The 18,574-nt window shown below is 41.8% G+C and overlaps 1 protein-coding gene across 1 annotated transcript; it reads right to left on the bottom strand.

Annotated features, from left to right (window-relative positions):
• Positions 1 to 2,433: 2,433 nt before the first annotated feature.
• Positions 2,434 to 16,419, bottom strand: igsf10 (immunoglobulin superfamily, member 10). The gene is made up of 10 exons (XM_047593213.1): positions 15,919 to 16,419; positions 15,444 to 15,715; positions 13,314 to 13,443; positions 12,713 to 13,103; positions 11,377 to 12,135; positions 9,547 to 11,286; positions 7,745 to 9,280; positions 6,639 to 7,542; positions 5,794 to 6,160; positions 2,434 to 5,712 (listed from the first exon to the last, which is right to left on the bottom strand). The coding sequence occupies exons 2-10, from the start codon at positions 15,638 to 15,640 to the stop codon at positions 4,153 to 4,155; spliced, it is 7,584 nt and encodes a 2,527-aa protein (XP_047449169.1). The 5' UTR covers positions 15,641 to 15,715; positions 15,919 to 16,419; the 3' UTR covers positions 2,434 to 4,152.
• Between the last annotated feature and the right edge of the window lie 2,155 nt (positions 16,420 to 18,574).

The following is an 18,574-nucleotide window of genomic DNA, read 5'->3' as shown; positions in this document are numbered from 1 at the left end:
TCCTGCCCTGTGTGCTCCTACTACAAAGGGGACCACGTTTGCCCTGACCATCCACGTACCTTCCAGCTGCTCTTTTGACCCTTGGTACTTCTCAACCTTTTTCGTGTTCCTTCTTTCTGGTGTTGGCGTTGGCTGGTATAGTCAAACCTATCACTGTGTCTGGTTGGTTAGCCAGGACCTGTTTGTTAGTCTGGAAGCTGAACTGTATCTGGCCACAAGATGTTTTTACCAGGAGTTTTTTGCCATTCTCCACTAAAAATAACCTGGTGTTAGTTTGGTACTGGTCCTAGAGCCAGTACTTAACTGGTTTCAACTTGGTGCCTCCAAAGAATCAGTGTCAGGCCATGAACCAAGCTGAGCTGAGTCAGAGCCACGTCATCACGTTAGCGTTAAACGTGATGAATTGTGTGCGCGAGTATGGGTCTGGCGTGGGTGTGTCGCTCGGAAGCCCAACAACAATGATGGAGGATCTTCTTAGCTCTGGCCCCTGTTTAGTCCAACTCAAAATTGGTGCTTGACCTCAACCTGTTTGAAACCAGTTTGGAACCGGTTTAGCAGGTGCTTAGGTGGTGGAAAAGAAAAGAACCCTTGCTAAGTCAGGCACTGGCTCCAAACCATCCCTGCTAGAAAGGGGGCATTTGGGGCTCAGGCTTGTCCAGTGCATCCCACAGATTTGGAGATCCCAGCAAATTTGGAGGCCAGGTCTCTCTAGGTAACATCCACATGAATGTCAGGTCCAAAAGTTTCCCAGCAGAACACTGTATTGTCACAGGATTGTCAGTGTTATTTATTTCTCTTGTCAGTGGTGATAATGTTAAACCTCATTTGTGTATATAGTGTTTGTGATGTATAAAATATTTCCTCATTCACAGGTTTTGGGCTACTTGTGTGATGCAGGAGTGAAAATATAACACAAATGTATTAGATTGAAAAATTTGTTTATGTGTCAGACTATTTCAACATCTAGCAAATACCAAGCAACATGTGCAGTAGTTAGTTTGATTCTTGTTAAGACCATGAGAAGAATAGAAGTCTAGTTAACTCAACTTTTAGTCTTCACCAATCTGACTGATTTATCTGCAAAACGCATTACTATAGCTTGCAAGCTTATCTGTCTCGCATCTGGGGCTGAACATGTGGGTGAAGAGTTGGATTAGTGGCAAAAACAGATTTTTCTGTCTGAAACGGTTGCTATGAGAAAGGTAACAGTGAACCACAATAAAAAGTTGCAGGCTCTGCAGGCTGATGCAGAGTGATGCTAGAATGACTATCTTAGGATGATTGGGTTTGTTAACTAAAAGCGACCCACTTCACATAATGTACAAGAAAGCATGTGATTAAATGTTAATATGGTGAAAACTGATGAATTGGTGAATTGCACAGTTCATAGAATTTATACAAAATACAAAAATATTGGTCATGTCGTTATAACCCCAGATTCTGTGATTATAGGACATCGGTTGACTTAATTCTTCTTACTTCAGATGTCCACCGTGGTTATCACTACTTGATTGTGAACTAGTGTAAATAACTGAGAGTGATATTTAAGTAGAAATCTTGAGTTGCTAATTGACTGGACACGTGACCTCCCAAGTAAACCCTGCCAATTGGTAGCTGAATCCAGAAAAAAAAACAGAGGTAAGTAATTTTGAAAAAGAAACTCAAAATATGTTAATGAAGTATACAATATAATTAATTCTTTGCAGAAAGCAGCGCTTATGTTGGTGATGAAATACATTTTCCTAGCAAGAAGTCCTTTGATTTTAACCAGATTTTTGTTGTTATGCCACAATTCTTCGAGGTGGCAGAGTGGCCATAGGTTACCTCATGTGGTGTAAAAGCAGATTATGTTTATTCTTCTTGCGACATGGTAGCGGTGGTGCAACTCTTCATGTTGGCATGCCTCGCTTTAACTGTTGTGAACCAGAAACTGATCTCAGATGTACAAGATTTGGCTTTAACTAAACACAGAAAACTCATACTGTTTTTTTTTTCAGTAGCTTCAGTATTTTATATGGTGCGTGTGAGACTGTGTTCCCTTAAAAATCGAAGAGCAAAGGAGGCAAATAAGAGTAAATCGCATGTTTAAAATGCTCATAAATTTCCATGTCAATGGAAAGTAAACTCAATCATTATCCAAACATGAAGAGCAAAACCAGAACTGAACAAATACACTTTTTACTGTTTCCAGAGGACACATGCTGTGATGAACTGACGTTCACATTGTTGCACCATTTACTGTAAAAAGAGTGCAGTGCTTTTAGAGCACTTTCGTTTGTGCTTGTCACCTAGCTCCCATATGAAAGCACTTTTCTCTCAAATCACAGAGCAAGTAGCCGGCATTCCAAAGTTTATGGAGGACAATTCCCTCTTTCCCCATATCGGCCTGGGTCATATCACTCTGCTCTAAACTGGCTCCAAACTTGGAAAAAGTTTTTTTTTTCTGAGATCTCAAAAACTGATTTATTGAAACATACACGTTTGACAGCTCACCGGTGAACTTTTTCTGCAGTTTCCATTAAAATGCCTCTGGGTACTGGAAGTGAAATGTTAATTAATGATGTCCTTTTTAATGGTTGTTAGATTATCAGAGATAACTTAAAGTATGACCAATGGCTTACATGAAAAAAACAAAACAAAGAAACCAAAAACAAAAAACATACCTCAGTACAAAAAGTCAGCATTACATACATATAATATTTTCTTTTGCCTGTTTTAAATGTGCATCATTATAGGCAATCCACAGTCAGTAGGTGCAATTTATTCGGAAATTGTTTCCAGTTGTCGCTCTGAAGACAAAAAAAAGGTAAAATGGCTTTACAATTTCTTTAGGACCAAGAAAGAATGCAAATCTGCTGACACTCGCCTAGTGTGGTTAGTAAGTTTGCTTGCATTTTGTCTTTTCTTAAAATATTATATTTGAAAAAGAAACATCAGCTCATATCAATTACATAGATATATATATATATACGGTACATATATATTATAAAAATATACATCTTTCTTTCCCTCTTCTGTTTCCTCCCTCACGTTTCACTTCAGTGTGCAGGAGGGTAATGAAATCAGCACACAATCACATACAAAAATCAAAGGCTCCCCTGTGGGTCCAGCACACTGAGGAGCTGGGTAAAGAACTATTTTCACAGCTGGAAAGTTAAAACTGTGTATGTCTGGAAGATTTCTCCTGCAGCCAGAGCCATAACTTCCTCCTTAGGTGAGGTACAACTGGATAATTCAAATGACCTTTACTGCAGCATTTTATTGGCCCACTAGTACTAACAGATTTTTTTTCTATGGTTGAAATACTGTGTGTCAGAAATATAAAACCTGAATCATTTTAAAGCTTTTGCACGTATCAAATGAAACACTAAAATGACAAGAGCCATGTTTTAGTTTCATTTTTCTCCCATACCCTAGATAAAGTAGATACTACAAATAGATATACTGTATTATCACAGATTAGCATAATGTATAACATTACTGTAAATTCTTGTGTACAACACAATATTTTGATAGTGTTATTTTTTATTGTGCTGCAAGTGGACTCATGAACATGTAAAAAGGAAAATAAGGAAATTTCATGTGATTCTGAAAGCACTGTACTATCTATGCAGATATGTATCCAGTGTAAGACAGGCCTCATATATTTTTTTTTATTATTATTATTCCAACTGTGAAATTCAATGACTTGCCCTTGAAATATTCTTAATAAACACTCTGGGTGTTGCCTTTTTACTAAAATCTCTGAAGGGACTTAAAACCTTCTTAGGAATCTTCATTTTCTTTCTTTCAATATGCTTCACTTTTTTACTTGAGCGTTAAGTGTAGCTATGTCTGTGATACTACTCCTAACACATGGTCAGAGTTTTGCTCTAGGCACTGGGCTTTTTGCTCCCATGAGAACCACCCCAAATGAGAACCACCAATGAATCTTCAGGCTGCTACTGTTAAGTTACATTTACAACTTTTTAGCCTTTAGGTTTTACAGTTATAGCAATAATAATAATAATTTCCCCTTTAAACGTCTATCTTCTTTAACTTCCTCATCCGGTTACTTTTTTAGTCCACGCCTGTGACTCCTTTTTATTAATAGTCCAGAAGCCATGATCCTCAAAAATCCACATGTGAGATAGCATTTTTTTTTTTTTTCTCTCACAGTACAAGTACATATGAGACCTTTGAATCTGTACCTAGGTGGTTCTTGGCCAAGCATTTGTATGTTCCAGAGTCTGAGGCTGTAGGCTTTTGGATGATAAGAGTGCCCTGGGGGTGGAGCAGCTCACTACCCATAGGCCGTCCCTTGTCTGCTGCTGACAGAACTGATTGATCGGGAAGCTCCCAGGTAATCTCTGGCTTGGGGATTCCAAAGGCAGTACAGCTGAGCTGTATGGGTGTCCCTTTCACTGCCCTCATGCTGGGAGGTGGCCCTGCTGTGATCCGTGGAGGGTAACCAATGATAATAACAGGGACAGTGAGCATGGCCTCGCCAGCATCATTTTGAGCCCTGCAGATGTAGTTCCCTCTGTCATGCAAAGTAGTGTCCCTAACAACTAGAGTACCATTCTCTAGTAATTGGTAGCGCCCCAGAACTTGAGGTCGAGTAAATGTATGGCCACCAGGTATGGTCCAGTAGATTCTGGGTTGGGGACTCCCATCAGAAAGACAGTGAAGGAAGAGGGGTTCCCCAGACACGGAGCGTATAATACCTCTGGGCCTTGTCAAGATGTAAGGCTTTTGCCCAACATCCAAAATTATAAGCTTCTCTATGTAGCCCTTGAAATTTTTCGCACCACAGCGGTACTTGCCAGCATCTTCTTTGCGAGGATTGTAGATGATTAAAGTCCCATCGTTGATAATGTGGTGGTGAGATCCAGGAGTAAATCGAGAATTTCCTCCAGTTAATCGTGTTCCATTAGGCAATGTCCAAATTATCTCAGGTACTGGATTCCCATCAGCAGAACAGTTCAGAACTGTGGATTTCCCAGCCCGAGACACAATACGTTCATTGAAAGGGTTCTTAAAGATTGGCCTTCGAAGCATGCTACTAACCTCCAGCTGCACCACCATTACTGCCTCTCCACCATCATTTCTTGCCATGCAAATGAACTCTGCTGTATCAGAGGGACGGACATTCCGTATCTCAAGTGTCCCATTGTGGTGGACATTAATCCTGCTGCCAAAGTAGGGTGCTGTCAGAAAGATGTTATCAGGCATAATCCAAGTGATGGTGGGAGTGGGATTACCCTCTGCCTTGCAGTCGATTAGTTTCCTGGAGAATTTAGGGGCTACATCTTTGATTACAGTTCTGTTCTGCCGGTAGCCATTGATCACTGGTGGATTTCCATCTATGTCAAGCTTATAAACTTTACTGTCTTCTCCACCAGGGTTGCGAGCCATACACATGTATTCCCCTGCATCAGTCATCTTCACATCCCTGATATCTAGAGAGCCATTCACATGCATTAAGTACCGCTCATTTGATGCAGCTATTACATCATTGGTTGGAAGCATCCACAAGATCTTAGGTTTGGGTTCTCCAAGTGCTTCACAGTCAAAGCGGATGTTGTCTCCAGGCCTCACCCTGGCGTAAGTCTGGCTGTGTGCACGTATTCTGGGGGCAGCTGTCACAACAGTGATGTGTACATGCATTTCATCCTTTCCCACTTGGTTCTCAGCATAGCAGGTGTAGTCCCCTTCCTCTGACATGCCAACCTGAAGAAACATGACATTGGTGTAAAACAAAAATGCATTTTATACATCTCACACAGACTTACTGTTGATTTGTTAGAATACCTGGTTTAGGTAAAGAGTTCCATTGTCAAACAGAGTATAGCGGCGTGTTCGTCTGCCTCCACTGCTTGCATCAGACTGGAGAGCACTGTTGACCACTGTACCATCTGGTAGTCCCCAAGAGATCTCTGGCTTTGGTGATCCTGAGGCTTTACAGTCCACTTTAAAGTCGTTCCCATAGGGTACCTTCTTCTTTTCATAGAGCTTAGGCTCTATTTTGGCTGGCTTCATTGATACACTGACCTTCATCAGCTGGATATCATCACCAATCTTGCTTCGTGCCACACACAGATAGTCTCCAGAATCTTTATTACTCACATTGTCAATGATAAGAGTACCATTATCCAGGACCTGAATTCTGTTGCCCATTCTGAAAAAGTGCACAGCAAACAAATTAGAGAGACTCATCGTGGAAGGGACATATAATATTATCATTGTGCAATTAGAAAAGAAGAATTCTCTAAATAAGAATAGGGTTTTGCTTTGTAAAGAATAAGTTGGTTGTCAGTGTAATCATTTCACCTAGTGTTGAAGGCCAAACTTTAGCAAAATACCTTGAACCTTGTTTTAATTATTGCATCCAAGGTTTTCATTTCAATTTTGATTTGACTGCTTTTCACTGTACTTTGAATAGGTATGGCTGAGTATCTTATTCAGTAAACAATTACTCCATCAATGCTGTGACTCCATTATTCTGTACTTACCATTTCTAAGTTTGACCTAAAGGGTCACCTATGTTTCTACAAGACCAGTACTGACTTTAAACTGTTAAGAAGTGTTTTTGACAGATGTTTGCTGTAAATGCCTTCTATTCTGTGCATTTACGACTCTAGCCATTGTATGTTTACCTGTGCCACTGGTCCACCAAAGCTTTGGAAGGTAGTCTCCAGACAATCCTAGGTTGAGGATCTCCTATTGCTGAACAGTCAAGCCTCAGCTGATCTCCAAAAGACAAATCTGTCATGCGCTGGGATTTCTCCACTATCTGAGGTGCAGTCTCTCGCTTCTCTACTGTCAGAGTCACCACCCGTCGCTCTGAACCAGTAGAGCTGGTAGCAATACATTCATATTTACCACTCTCTGCTAGAGTAACTTCCTTAATATAGAGCGTCCCATTCTCATAAACTGATATTCTTGCATCCCTGGTAGGTCTGTTTGATTGTACTGTTGACCCATCTTGGAGGACCCAGTGAATAGTAGGCTGAGGGGTGCCGTGGCCAGTGCAGGGAATCCACAAGTCTTGACTTAGACTAGCTTTCAGCTGCTGTCGTTTGTCCTCAGTGATGCCTGGTGGAGCTGCCACCACCTGCAGTCGAACTGTGGCAGTGTCAGCTCCAGCTGGATTACTTGCGATGCATTTGTAATGACCTCTGTCATAAACAGACACTTGTTGAATAACCAGAGTCCCCTCAGCAGATACAGATACTCTTCCTATGTCTGTGTTTTGACCCCTGACTTGGGTCCTGTTGGCCAAGATCCAAGATATCATGGGCATGGGTCGTCCCTCTGCTTTACATTTCATCTCCACTCTGTTTCCTGAATGAGATTTAATGTCACGCACTTTTGGTTCAAGAATGCGTGAGGGGTAGGCCACCACAGAAAGGGTGACAATAAGTTTATCTGATCCATGATCATTCTCTGCTAGACAAAGGTACTGGCCACGGTCCATGGTGTTGGCATTCTGGATGGAGAGTGTGCCATTGCTCAACACCTCAAACTTTCCCATCTTCCCATAAATGGTAATGGTTCTTCCTAGCAGACCAGAAACAAAGTAACACAAAAACACTCAAAAACATTAATTAGGAGCAATAGTGATATTAGTTCATTAGTAAATGACCATTTCATTTTTGCAGTGCAATATAGCATTTGAGAATTGTCAAACTACAATTCATTTACTTTTGTTTATGCATCATTACTATCACTACTGTAGATTTTTTTTAATTTATTTTTTTACCTGTACTTGAGGAGAAGCGTTTCCAAGTTATAACTGGTGGCGGGTGTCCAACAGCCTCACATGGGAGGAAAGCATCCGAGTTAGACAAGACTGTAAAGCTAGCTGCATTTCCCCCAACTATTTTAGGTTTGCTTGTCATCGCTGTCTTTGTAGTGGGTTCAAAGTCAGCAATATTCACAGTGGCAGATTCAGAGCCAGTAATATGAACAGAAATAGGAGAAATAGAGTTGTGTATGTCCTTGCTGTATGGATCAGGGATGTTGGTATTGTGCCCTTGCTTGGCTGTGAGTACTGTCATTTTGTCCCCTTTGTTTTCCTGGGTTGGTGGTCTGATGTTGCTGTGATATCTGGTCTGACCTGTTGTGTAAGGCACATTTGGTGTAGTTCGCATCAATGTAAACATAGGATTGTAGGTGGCCGAGATTATTGGAGGTGTTTTGGTGGTAATATAGGTGGAGGAACTGCTAGATGTCCAGTCAAATGCTTCATATGAGTCGGTCTCCTTTGATTTTTGGTCACTGGAAATGGGCACTGTGGGTATGACCTCTTTTGTAGATGGTGTGTACAGAGGATTGTAGGAAGAAAAAAACAGCTGAGGTTGCGTGGTTGCCTTCACTGTAGTTTCCATAGTTGTTGAAGCTTCAGTTGTGGTAGTAGTATGTGGCATATTGATTCCAGGTTTCCTGAAGGGTCTCCTGCCTCTAAAGGGCCTTCTTCTTCGCCCTTGCCGCCCTCTTGTTACACCAGGCCTTTGTCTGATTACAAGCAAATTATCAGGTAGTCCCCCAGAGCCTGATAATACTTCATCAGGATTTCCAACTGATTGTGGTTTGACCGTAGGTGGGGAGGGTAGAGTCTGTAATTCTGATGGTGTCTCAGCAGTGGTGAAAGACATTGAGTCAGAGGAAATTGTAGTAGTTATATGATGAAAGCTGGGCCGCAGGGTCGTGAACTCAAAATCTGCAGAGGATCCGCCATAGTCATTATCAAATGAACTCTCTTTGCTCTGTGTGTGTCTGGATGGCAACTGAGACTCAGGTTCAACCAGTGAGTTTGCAGTGGTGGTGGGCAAAGCAGCAGGTGTTGTGGTTGGGGTCACAGTTGTAGTTTCTGCTGTGGTTGAAGTTTTTGAGGTAATTAATGGCCTCCTCAGCCTGTGGAGTATCCTTGCCTTTTCTTTGCCTCCAAACAGTCTGTTCCATGGAATCCTTCCACGTATAACCTTAGAAGCGACTGTAGTGGTGGTCGTGGTGGAGATTAACGTTTCTGTATTTGTGGTCGAAAATGGAGCAATTGTAGGATCAAACTCAGGGGCATCGGCTGACGTGATGTAGTCACTGGAAACTTCTGATCTTGACACAGTATGGATGATGGGAGCAACTGAACTAACGTCATTGTTTGTGGACGAAACTGCAGTTTTTGGGGTAGAGTCAGGTCCCTCTGGTTTGTGTACAGATGGACTGGAGGAAGCTGGGGGTGTGACCACTTGCATATTAGTGATCACTGTCTTCTTTTGGCCTTCATCACAGTTACAGTCTGTAAAAAGGAAGAACATACACAGACTGATAAATACATGCATAGATTCCAATTACTTTTTGTTGCAATTCCTATCTTTTACACAGTCCACTCTTTATTCTTGTTACTTTTCTGCACCATGTATGCTGCTACAAACTGCAATTTCCCCACTCTGGGACAAATAAAGGTTTTCTGTTCTATTGTAGATTGACAGATTACACAAATAAAGAGCAATGAAGCACAAACCAAATAATCGATCAATTTGATTTTATTACAAGGTTTCGTACCTGTGGTCAGTTCAATTTTATATGGAACAGATGTATTCCCCTCCTTCCTCATAGTCGGCTGTTTAAGCTTATTGATGAAGGACTGTATATCAGTGATCCTGTTGGGTTTAATGATCCTCCTGCGGCCTTGGAGGATCCTCCTACCACCCCCTCCTCTGCTGTTCTTGCGTGGGATGATATGGACCTGCTGTTGAGATATGATGGTAGATCCTGCAGGCAGACGTGGAGATTTTATTGTCTGAGTTGTGTGAAAAGTGATTTCGTCTTGCTGTCTTTCTGTGGTGGTGACTGCTGTGAACGTGGTCTGACTTTCAGGGTGGATGACCAGCTCCACTGGCCCTGTTCCATCTCTCATTGGAGTAACATTCGGGTCAGTAGTTAAGGAAATTGCAGCCCCTGTTGATGTTTCTGGCTCTATATGAGGATCTCCTGAAAACTGGAGTTGAGTTTCTTGTGAAGTGTCTGTCACAGTAAGTTGGAGAGTGGCAGGGTACATGGATGAGGAGGCCTTGCTGGCCATTTCAAAGGAATCAAAACTTGGAACTTCTGTAAAAATAGACACTGGTGTAGAGTCTGATTGGATATATGATTCTGTTGTTGGTGATTTAGTCTTTTCAGTTTTACTTAAATGATGTTTGCTGAATGTATTTTCTATGTCCACAATTTTATTTTTATCTGCTAAAATATCTCTGTCACCTCTCTGTGTGGTTGTTTCACTTTGCCTGTCTTGACCAAATATTCTATGTGGATTATCTGTAGTTGTTTTGAGTATCCTTGGAACAGCAATGAGATGGTCTTCCTGACCCTCACCAGAACCAAAGTCATCGTCACCAGAGAATACAGTGTTTGAGTTCCTCTCATTCTCTGTGCCAGATTTAGATCTTGCTCCATCTTGAGCCTTTTTAACAAATTCAGCAAATCTTTGTGGGTCTACTTTCCGGGAAGCTTTATCAAAGGCCCTGTTACTCCATGCGTGTCTGTTGCGAACTGGCCCCCTCCTTCTCTGACCCAGTCTACTTCTGCCCTGTGATCTGTGTCTTGGGTAAGGTCGGTCTGAGGTGACTGTCCTGGATTCTTGACTAGTTCTATCAGCAGGACTGGAGGAGGGGATCTCATTGAGAGGGACTGTGTTTTCTATCAGACTAGAATCCATCTCGACCTCTGCCACCATCCCTGATCCTTCACTGTCCAAACCTGTAGTGCTCTCAGGCTGTTCTTCAGTAACTGTCACTTGAGACACAAGAAGGTCAACTCCCAAGTAATTGGAAACCAAACATCTGTAAAATCCTCGATCCCTTGCTGTGAGACCTTGAATCAGCAGTGTTCCATTTTCATAAACCTTTCGGTTCCCATAAGACTTGTCCAAAACTGAATGGTCAGGAAGAATCCACGATATCAAGGCCTTAGGACTCCCTGATGAGCTACAGTCAAACACCAGGTTATCACCTAGTGGCCTTGAGAGTTGGACACCATTGACCTCAGTCTCTTCTACATCAGGGGATAGAACCGTTACTCGAAAGGTGAGTATGTCTGCATCCAGGTAGTTTGTGGCAATGCACCAGTAGAGGCCTGTGTCAGAGGGATCTGCACCCCTAAGAGTAAGCTTCCCTTCAGCAGTGATTATGATCCTCCTGTCTTCACTGGAAAATGGAGCCCTAACCTTACTTCCATCTGGTAAAATCCACTCCAACAGAGGCTTTGGCTCACCCTGGATTTGGCAGCTCAGCTGTGCCACACCACCTACAATAAAAACCAAAAAAAATTATATATATATATTATAGTAATTTCAGAATTCAACAGTTGTATTAACCTTTAATCTCTGATTCCCACCTGTAAGTACAGTGTGCTCAGTCTTGGTTTGATTATCTCTCTTGATCATAGTCCAGGAATAGCGGCCCTTTTTAGACAATGTGTTTTCCACACGTAGGTTGACAACAGACTGGTACTTAATGTGCAGAGTAGAAAAGGTGGTAGTAGTGCGGTCAAGTTGGAAACTCATCTCCCCTTGCATTAACCATGCTGGGGAGGCTTTAACATCAGCCTTAATACCTGTGTTAATCCCTTCCTCTCTGTTACTTGTTTTCACCTGACTATACCTGTACACCATTTCTGGATTTCTGGCCAGCATCAAACCTCTTTCTAGTATCATAGGAGTGTCACTGTAGGTGGCCAGGATCTGCCACAGCTCGTGCATGTGTTCATGGTCAATGTTACACACCAGATAAGTAGTTACGCCAGCTGTAAGTGCAGTGACATTGTTTCCCTCTTCCACCTCCAAGGTTTGTGTCAGGTTCTCAAATGAAGTGGGCCTCTGGACAGTGCAGGATAGACTGGCATCATTGTGAAACTGGTCAGTCAAGTTCATATGTATGGAGCCTAACGGGGCAATAAAGTCCTTGGGGGAAACTGGAGTGAAGTTTCCCTCATCCAAGCTGATGTTTTTTTGCTTTAGATGGGGTTTTATCCAAGGTTTGGCACAGCTAAAGACATCATTGTGAACAAGGGCAAGAGGCTTGTTGTGGTAAGGAGCAGGATTTTCACAAACGGGACACAGCTGGCCTCTTCTGTCTCGCTTGCATTTCAGCACACCTGGAAACAATTAGCAAGTGATGTAGCGTTTAGTTGGTTGCAGGGAAGAAAATATCTTTTACAATTTCCATATTATGGGCCAGCCAAACCAACACTGGTCAGTAAGACATGTGAGCCAGAGAAGATCAACATCGCTATACTGAAGTGTAATATATGAGTTGACAGTCACATTGTTTAAGGCATGGATTCTGGGTGTAATTTTTGTTTTCTGTAGCCCTCATGATGAAAAGATAACTTAAGGCTTGAGAACTCAGATGGAAAGGAAAATTAGGCCTTTCTTGCTTGGGATACACTCAAATGCACTTTGATTTTAAGGAGAACAACTAATAGTGCATGCAAAAATTAGACTAATCAATGAATGCACTAATGTGGCAAGATAATTTACCAGATGTATCTCATTAAAACTACAAGCAGATTAAATTTCAAAAAGGCTTAGATCAAGCTCTTTTTTGCATCATTACAATCTATATTATTATAGATTAAAACAAATTCCTTTAGGAAAGAGGGCTCTTATCTTCTAAACATGTGACACGTATACATTTTTCCAAGCGTTCCAAAGAACACATGCACTCCTCACCTACGTTCCGTTGCGCCCACACCGAGAACCACTTCATATGGCAATCGCATGTCCATGGGTTGCCATGGAGGAAGACGTTCTCTAACTCACTGCAGCCAGAGAAAATATCTGCAGGCAGAGTGGTCAGGAAGTTGTCTGACAGGTGGATGTTTCTTACCGAGGATACCTTGAAAACTTGGCTGTGTCTGAGTGTGATGAATGTGTCTGGGTGGAGTTGCTGGAGGTGGTTACCCTCCAGATGGACAAGTTGTAAATTAGTCAGGCCATAGAAAGCCTCTGGGCTGATAAAGTCAATGTGGTTGTGGTCAATATGGAGTCTCAGCAGACTAGTCAGGCCTTTGAATGTCTCTTTGTTGATTTCCTTCACTTTATTGTATGACATCTTCAGGACCTGTGAGAACATTCAAAAATTTGGAAAAGTTATTGTCAAGTCAACACACAACAACTGATTTAGGATACCCTTAATTGTTGTCCAGTGGTTTCTTTAGTATGGAAAACCACAAGCAATCTGTCACTAGAGGTCATATTACAGTACAGTATTGCTTAAGTAATGTGTTTACAAAAGACTGATTGCAGGTGAAGATTGATTATGTGACTTTACCTGTAATGACTTCAGGTCTTGGAAGGCTCGGTCTTCAATACTATGTATAGTGTTGCTATGCAGCATCAATAACTCCAAGTTCTCAAGCCCCGAAAGATCATTTTCTCTCAGGACAGTTATGCTGTTGTACCTAAAAGCAGATAAATAAAAAACAGACTTTAGCTATTGTTCAAAAGCATCACGCACAAATGAAAATGAAACATCAAAACTAAAGGGCACGCAGTGTTTTCTCCCACTCTCCTAAACCCAATCAGATAAATAAATAAAAACACCTGTGTAGGAGAACCATAGGTAAGTATTGACTTTAACAGTATTATACTGAGCATCAGTTTTGGGTTTAATACTTGGTGCTACTTGCAGTCACTGTCAACAGTTTACTTTGAGATTCTTTTTGAATGTTAACCATTTTCTTGTGACTAAGGATGACACAAATTCCTGTATAACTAAGTTTATCAATTAAATGAATGAAAAATATAATTCCTACTGTCCATTGTTGATTGTATAAAGCTTTCCCTCTAACAGATAACAAGACACAGGACTGCACCGAACAAGACGACATGGTTCAGGGTGTCACATCAAAATGTGTTCCCGGTTCTTTTCAGGAGGGAACAGAGCAACAGTGTCTCCCTTCTGTTCCTGTTTTTCACTTGACGTAGTTTGATTTTTCATAGCTGAAAAGCACAAGTGTTACTAATTAGATTAGAGATGGATCAGTTCAACTTCAATTGTGTTTTTCTTTTCTTTTTCAATTGCTTGCTTGTGGTCACTGAGCCTGAACTTGGTTGGGATCTGTTTTTTACTAGAAAATCACAATACAAAAAGAACTGTGAAATTATCTGTTTATGCTTTTTATCCCTGACAGTAGACGGATAGTCTGCCAATTCATAGCCCATTTTAGGGCCAGACAGCATTGGAATCTACTTAAGATTTTACTCTAATGGTCTTTTCAGTGTTTGAAATCCACGACTGTGAAAAATGTCTAAAAGGTGTGTCTGAGAGGAAGAACTTTGTCTCAGACATTGGGTTTAGAGGCCTTTAGAAATAAAAATGTGTGGGAGGTTGGATTTGAAAGAAATGAAAGTCTCTTTTAAATATTAATTCCCAGAGGGCATGTGGTCAATTTGTCTCTGCACGTTGTTGTGGCTCTTTCTCAGTAAACACGAGAAATGTCCTGCATGCACAAAAACTTGGTCCAATTAGTTGTACCTATGTTTGTCCTGCTGCTCTGATCTATCTTAAAATTAGGTTTAATTAGGTGCACTAGTTTACAAAACTCATGGGTAACCACAAACAGGATTTTAGAAATGAAATGAAATGGATAAATAATATTATCTATTATTATTATCTATATTATAAAAATAGTGGTGATCCGAGACACCAACCAGGTAATGTATAGGCAAGCTAATTTAACAATAGCATCATAATATAGTGTCTGTATGCAGTTGGCACTTGCAGGAAGAGCCACAAAACTACAGCATCACTTATTTTCTTGGAAAGCTAGCACAGCGTTTCCAATATTGGAGAATCCCATAGTCACGAAGTAGCTGTAATTTGTCTAGGTTAGCCTGCGAGGCTAGCCGTTAGCTGCAGCTAATGTTGGCTGTCTTTCACTAACAGTTTCAGCTTGAGCGGAAGTTATGCTAGCTACGGTCAATGGACATTTTGGTTCATTAAGGTTTGTATTAAAGTTAATGACATTTACTTATATTACTTGCAGTATTTGTTTAGCGAACAACGTTTAGTCTAAAAGTAGCAGCTTCCTCGCAATGTTTAACCCTTATTGTGTTAGTAAGTTGCCCACATCTTTTGTGTTAGCAGCTCAAAATTGACCCGTGACTTGTCAACAAAAAAACAAAACAAAACAATGTTTATCATCCTGCATGGTTTTTCATCTCTAATCTAACTTTTGATACATTGAGGACATCATGGTGCCTTGTCCCCATAAAAACCAAGAAAACGCACTTTACACATTCTAACTTGCAAACGGGTCAAATTTGATCCCAACAGGATAAAGGGATAATTTATTCCTGCGTACGCAGGCTGTGGTTTAAATCAATCAATAAAAGTCTTCTTCCAGGGTATGTGCTGTTCTCCAGTCTGCTGCGAGTCGGAAAGAAAGCCAACACTCACCCGAGGTTAATTCTTTCCACAGCTGTCTGGATGTGGTCAGGTACCGCGGTCAGGTATCTGAAGGTGCAGTGCACTTCAGTGGGAACATAGCAGGCGCATGATTTGGGACAGTCGGCGCTCGACGGCAGCACAGCAGCCAGGAATAACAGAGCCTTCAGCGGCCACCTCCGCAGGTACGAGGCGCTGCACACACTCATGGTGAGCGGGGATGGGGCTCCAGCTGCACGGGTCGGGGGGGCTACACTTTACCCTGAACCCTCACGGGAACCCACCTGAAGAGAGAGGTGCGCAGAATAAAGTTGATACTCTAACTCTAATAACTCCCCGAATTATTATCTTTATAAAGCATTATTTATAAAAGTTTTAAAAAAAGAGAGATGTAGCACCCATGCAAAGAAGGAGAAATAAAACGAGTGCATGCAAACACACATAGACACATTAACCCATGGAGAATATGCATTAAAGTTTCCCTCACCGCACTTAAACAGCAGTAGAAAAGTGAATTTCTGAGTGTAAAAATCCCAATGGAAGTGTTTTAAAGTCCACATTCAGTTTCAATTGTCTTCCAGTTCGACTCCTCAGAAGAGCGCACCGCGTCCGAAGTGCGCCTGCAGCAGTGCGCACACTTGTGTCTCCTCCGCCCCCCTGTAATGTGCTGTAACTCAATCCTGGACCAACTGCAACTATGAAATACTCAGGGAGGTGCTTTTCTTGAAACACCACTTATCTGACACACTGTTAGAGCCCAACAAAGGCTGATCTACTAGCAGGAATGATTAATCTCTGCCAACACACTGGAGACCGATGCGATTCAAAGTAGGTCATAAAGTTGCTTTGCACAGAAGCGCAGCTTTGATGAATAATCGGCGCACTTCGTTATGTGATTTACTGGGTCACTCCTGAACGTTTTTATTTCTGTTTTTGTTTTCTCTTCTTTGTCACAGCAACAGCTTATGATTACATGTGGTTATATAAGAGTGACCGCAAACAACGACGCAAACCCTTTCTGATTCAACCATGATGTGTTACAGATTACTTCAGTAAACATTTCACTTTCTTCTTTCCCATAAAATGGACCATCTGAACCCTCTGGGTTTGTTTCTTTAGTATGTTTTTCTTCCATAAACCGACCATCATTCCAGGCATATGGGATGAAATTTTTTTTAAATCTACTGATGTGTTAAATTCCACAAGCCCCTTTGTGTTTTGTAGTTTTTCTTTCGCAGTCTGCTTTAAGTTGGAAATCACAAACCTTAAAGGTAAACTGATTCGTTATTGCATCGTAGCCTTTTGCATCATTAACGAGTGTACCCTTAAATTTGATTTTTTTAGTGCTTAGATAAAATCACACTTGGCACAAGATGCCAAAATTTGTCCAGCCGAGCTATTTTTGAACTGACAGTTTTCGCGTCTTATTTGTGGGTTACTCGTGATTATTGTGACCGCCACCATTAACATCTCTGAGTCACTCTCTTGTAAATAGTGTTCATTCTAACCGTCTTTAAGTCATACCATCTGTGTTTTTGCCTTCTAAGTACCTCGTTGCTCCTCACAAAGCTACTGGTTTACCACACAATTAAGCACTCTACACACACACACACACACACACACACACACACAAACACCATTGCACATACACTCACTTGCCTGTTCATTACACTCTTAAAGTAAAAACTTTACTTATTTAGTGCAGGACTTCACTGGTGTGCCTAATGAAATGGCAGATGAGCGTATGTTGGTCAACGTGCCTCTGGTAGAATACAGGCCACAGAAGCGGAAAGTAATCGTGAAATAACGAGGGCTAGAGTAAAACCTGTCCTGCGTGGTCTATCACTTGGAAAGGGCAAAGAACAAAGCAGGCATTGCTGGTTTGTACCTCTCAGCGGATGGTTCCGTTTATTGGAAATTGCTCGTGAAAAATACAGAAAGTGAGCGCCATTACTCATTTTCAACCTCTCACCGCAGAGGAAGAGGAGAGGCGACCGCTCGCGCTGCTGGACGAGTCATTTGCATGGAATGAGGGTTTATGGGGACGGTTTTCATCGCTTACCTCAGGTCCAAGCAGGGTCGACATGTTCCACGGCTTGTGTCACCGATGTTGTTTACTTGCACATCTGGACAACACACCCACGCATGCAGGCGACCAGACACGTCGTCCCCTCTCCTCTCCTCTATTCTGCCGCTTAGAACTCAATCAAAATCTTTCTTACGCGGGCCCTAGAATATAATCAGTTTGCTGTAGTTGTCATTGCTGCAAATGAAGAGTAATGTCGGCCATTCTATTTATTGGTGAGACTCATTCTCACAAGTGTTTACACGTGTTGCTCTTGATTTAATCACCCCAGTAGGACTGTTACACTTAGTCTGTATTGTCTGATGTCTCCCCGAGGCTTGTTGAAAACCACGCACTTGATTTACTTATGAACTTCTGTAATAATTAGAGCTATTGAGGCTCTATTCTTGGCTCTCGCAATCTTCTACAAACAGGATCAAATTCAATTACGCAGGATTTCATGCCTACCCCTGTCAATTTGGTTTTAATCTGCTAACAGCGTGATTTTTTAAATTTTTTTTTCTCCCCAGCCAGGCACATAGAAGACTTAATTAAGTGTTGATCCAAGTCATCATTATAACCGAGGAGTTAAGCCTCTTCTCAGAGATGGAAAAATTGCAGCGATAAGAGGCTTAGCATGTCGAGGAGAGGGGATGAGGGGAAGAGCGTCGCGCTTGCAACAGGTTTCACGAGCGTGGCTATGTGGCGGCGACAGTGGTGTTTGTTTGTGATTCTGCTGATCGCGAAGTTGGGTCCCGTCCATCCTCTTTCTGTCCAAGAAAACAGTTTTCATTAATTTGCTCCAGATGACGGAGCAGTGTAAAAGAGCTGTTGTGTAAAAAAGAAAAAAAAGAAAAAGAAAGAATTGATTCCACAGTTTGTTGTTTAACCATACGTTTGCACACACGTGGCATCGGGGCTCGCCGGGTGATGTCGCCGCTGCGATGTTGCCGCTGCGATGTTGCTCCCTTTCTCTGTGGAGATGGAGCGCGGGGGAACAGGTCGGCTGTTAAAAGTCACAGCTAGCTGGTAGGCTCTGAGGAATCTGTAGACACATACAGCATTGGCTTCAGTTCCT

Source organism: Mugil cephalus, chromosome 9 (genome assembly GCF_022458985.1).
Source record: "Mugil cephalus isolate CIBA_MC_2020 chromosome 9, CIBA_Mcephalus_1.1, whole genome shotgun sequence".
NCBI lineage: Eukaryota > Metazoa > Chordata > Actinopteri > Mugiliformes > Mugilidae > Mugil > Mugil cephalus.
The sequence above is the reverse complement of the archived record's forward strand: the minus strand, read 5'-3'. Positions and strand labels throughout refer to the sequence as shown.